Raw genomic sequence first — 1,780 nt, forward strand, 5'->3', positions numbered from 1 at the left:
AGCTAACCCCACAAGACGCTCTGTTGGCACAAAACAAGTTACTATCCAAGCAACTAGAGACATTAACAGAAACACTCAGTACGTTGCCAACTCAACTTCATTCTGCACAAACTTCACATTCTTCTATTTTGCAGGTTGCAGGATGTACAATTTGTGGTGGAGCTCATGAATCTGGATGTTGTATCCCTAATGATGTGCAAATTGCTCATGAAGTCAATTATATGGGGAATCAGCCCAGAGGCAACTTCAATACAAGTGGATTTCCAGGATTTCAGAACAACCAGCAGTATCAATAGTAGAGACAGTGGCAAAATCACCCTAGTAACCAATTCAATAGAGGCCAGGGTGGTTCATCTACAAGGCAACAACAGCAGATGCCAAGTCTCTATGACCGAACCACAAATCTGGAAGAGACTCTAGCTCAATTCATGCAAGTGTCAATGTCTAACCAAAAGAGCACCGAGTCTGCAATTAAGAATCTGGAAGTCCAGGTGGGCCAGCTTGCAAAGCAGTTAGCTGAAAGACCATCCAACAGCTTTACAGCAAACACAAAGAAAAATCCTAAAGAAGAGTGCAAAGTTGTGATGACTAGAAGCAGAATGGTGGGATGATCAGAAGGTGGAGGGATTTAAACAATAGCTGGCTAATGAACCGACGCTGGAACCGGTTGATGATTTAGTTGAACTTGAATAAATTGTTGAGGAAGCAAAAGGTGATGAAGAAGAAGAGACATGAATAATAGACTGGCAAGAGAAAATAAAGAAGAAGGAAGCAAAAGAAACGGAAGAAGAAATAAAAGAAGAAGAAAAAGAAAAAAAGTTGAAAAAGGAAAAACAAAAAGAGAAGGTTGTTGAGACTGAGAAGAAGGGCAAGAGTGAGGCTAACATAGAAAAGAAGAAAGAGGCTATTTCGATTGAGTGCAAGGAGGTACCTTATCCGTTGGTACCCTCCCAGAAAGTTAAAGAGCAACGTTTGGCCAGATTTCTTGATATTTTCAAGAAATTGGAAATTACCTTGCCTTTTGGAGAAGCACTTCAGCAAATGCCCCTCTATGCAAAATTTTTGAAGGATATGTTAACCCAGTAGAACTGGTACATTCATAGTGACAAAATTATTGTGGAAGGTAATTGTAGTGTTTTTCTTCAACGTATTCTTCCACCCAAGCATAAAGATCCGGGAGTTGTCACGATACCATGTTCTATTGGTGAGGTTGTTGTACGCAAAGATCTCATAGACTTGGGAACCAGTATCAATTTAATGCCTCTCTCCATATGCCGGCGACTTGGAGAGATACAGATAATGCCCACATGCATGACCCTCCAATTAGCTGACCGCTCCATCACAAGGCCATATGGAGTCATTGAAGATGTTTTGGTGAAGGCTAAACACCTTATATTTTCAGCTGATTTCGTTGTCATAGATATAGAAAAGGATGCCGACATTCCTTTCATTCTTTGCCGCCCATTCATGTCTACTGCAAGCTGCATGGTAGACATGGGAAAGAAAATGTTGCAGATGGGCATAGAAGATCAGAAGATCAGCTTTGATTTGTTCTATGAGGACAAAAGATTCATCTAGCCAAAAATGTATGTCTTAAAGTGCATGTGATGGAGGAAAGGAGACCCGAGAAGAAGGTCCTTGAAGTAGGAACTCTGTTGGATCCTGGTAATAGGATTGATGCAATCCTCCCTAGGAAAGGACCAGTTACCAGAGCCATGAGCAAGAGGCTCCAAGAGGATTGGGCTAGAGCTGATAAAGAAGGCCTTAGGGTTCTCATGAA

The 1,780-nt window shown here is 41.4% G+C and overlaps 1 protein-coding gene across 1 annotated transcript; it reads left to right on the plus strand.

Annotated features, from left to right (window-relative positions):
• Positions 1 to 440: 440 nt before the first annotated feature.
• On the plus strand, positions 441 to 1,578 carry LOC102663112 (uncharacterized). Its single transcript, XM_006579163.1, has 2 exons — positions 441 to 602; positions 1,165 to 1,578. The coding sequence occupies exons 1-2, from the start codon at positions 441 to 443 to the stop codon at positions 1,576 to 1,578; spliced, it is 576 nt and encodes a 191-aa protein (XP_006579226.1).
• Positions 1,579 to 1,780: the final 202 nt, after the last annotated feature.

This window comes from Glycine max, chromosome 4 (assembly GCF_000004515.6).
Source record: "Glycine max cultivar Williams 82 chromosome 4, Glycine_max_v4.0, whole genome shotgun sequence".
Taxonomy (NCBI): Eukaryota; Viridiplantae; Streptophyta; class Magnoliopsida; order Fabales; family Fabaceae; genus Glycine; species Glycine max.

Coding starts and splice junctions, on each gene's coding strand:
- LOC102663112 (XM_006579163.1), top strand. CDS start 441: ATGTCTAACCAAAAGAGCACCGAGTCTGCAATTAAGAATCTGGAAGTC. Junction 603..1,164: donor TGATGACTAGAAGCAGAATG/GTGGGATGATCA, acceptor CTTCCACCCAAG/CATAAAGATCCGGGAGTTGT.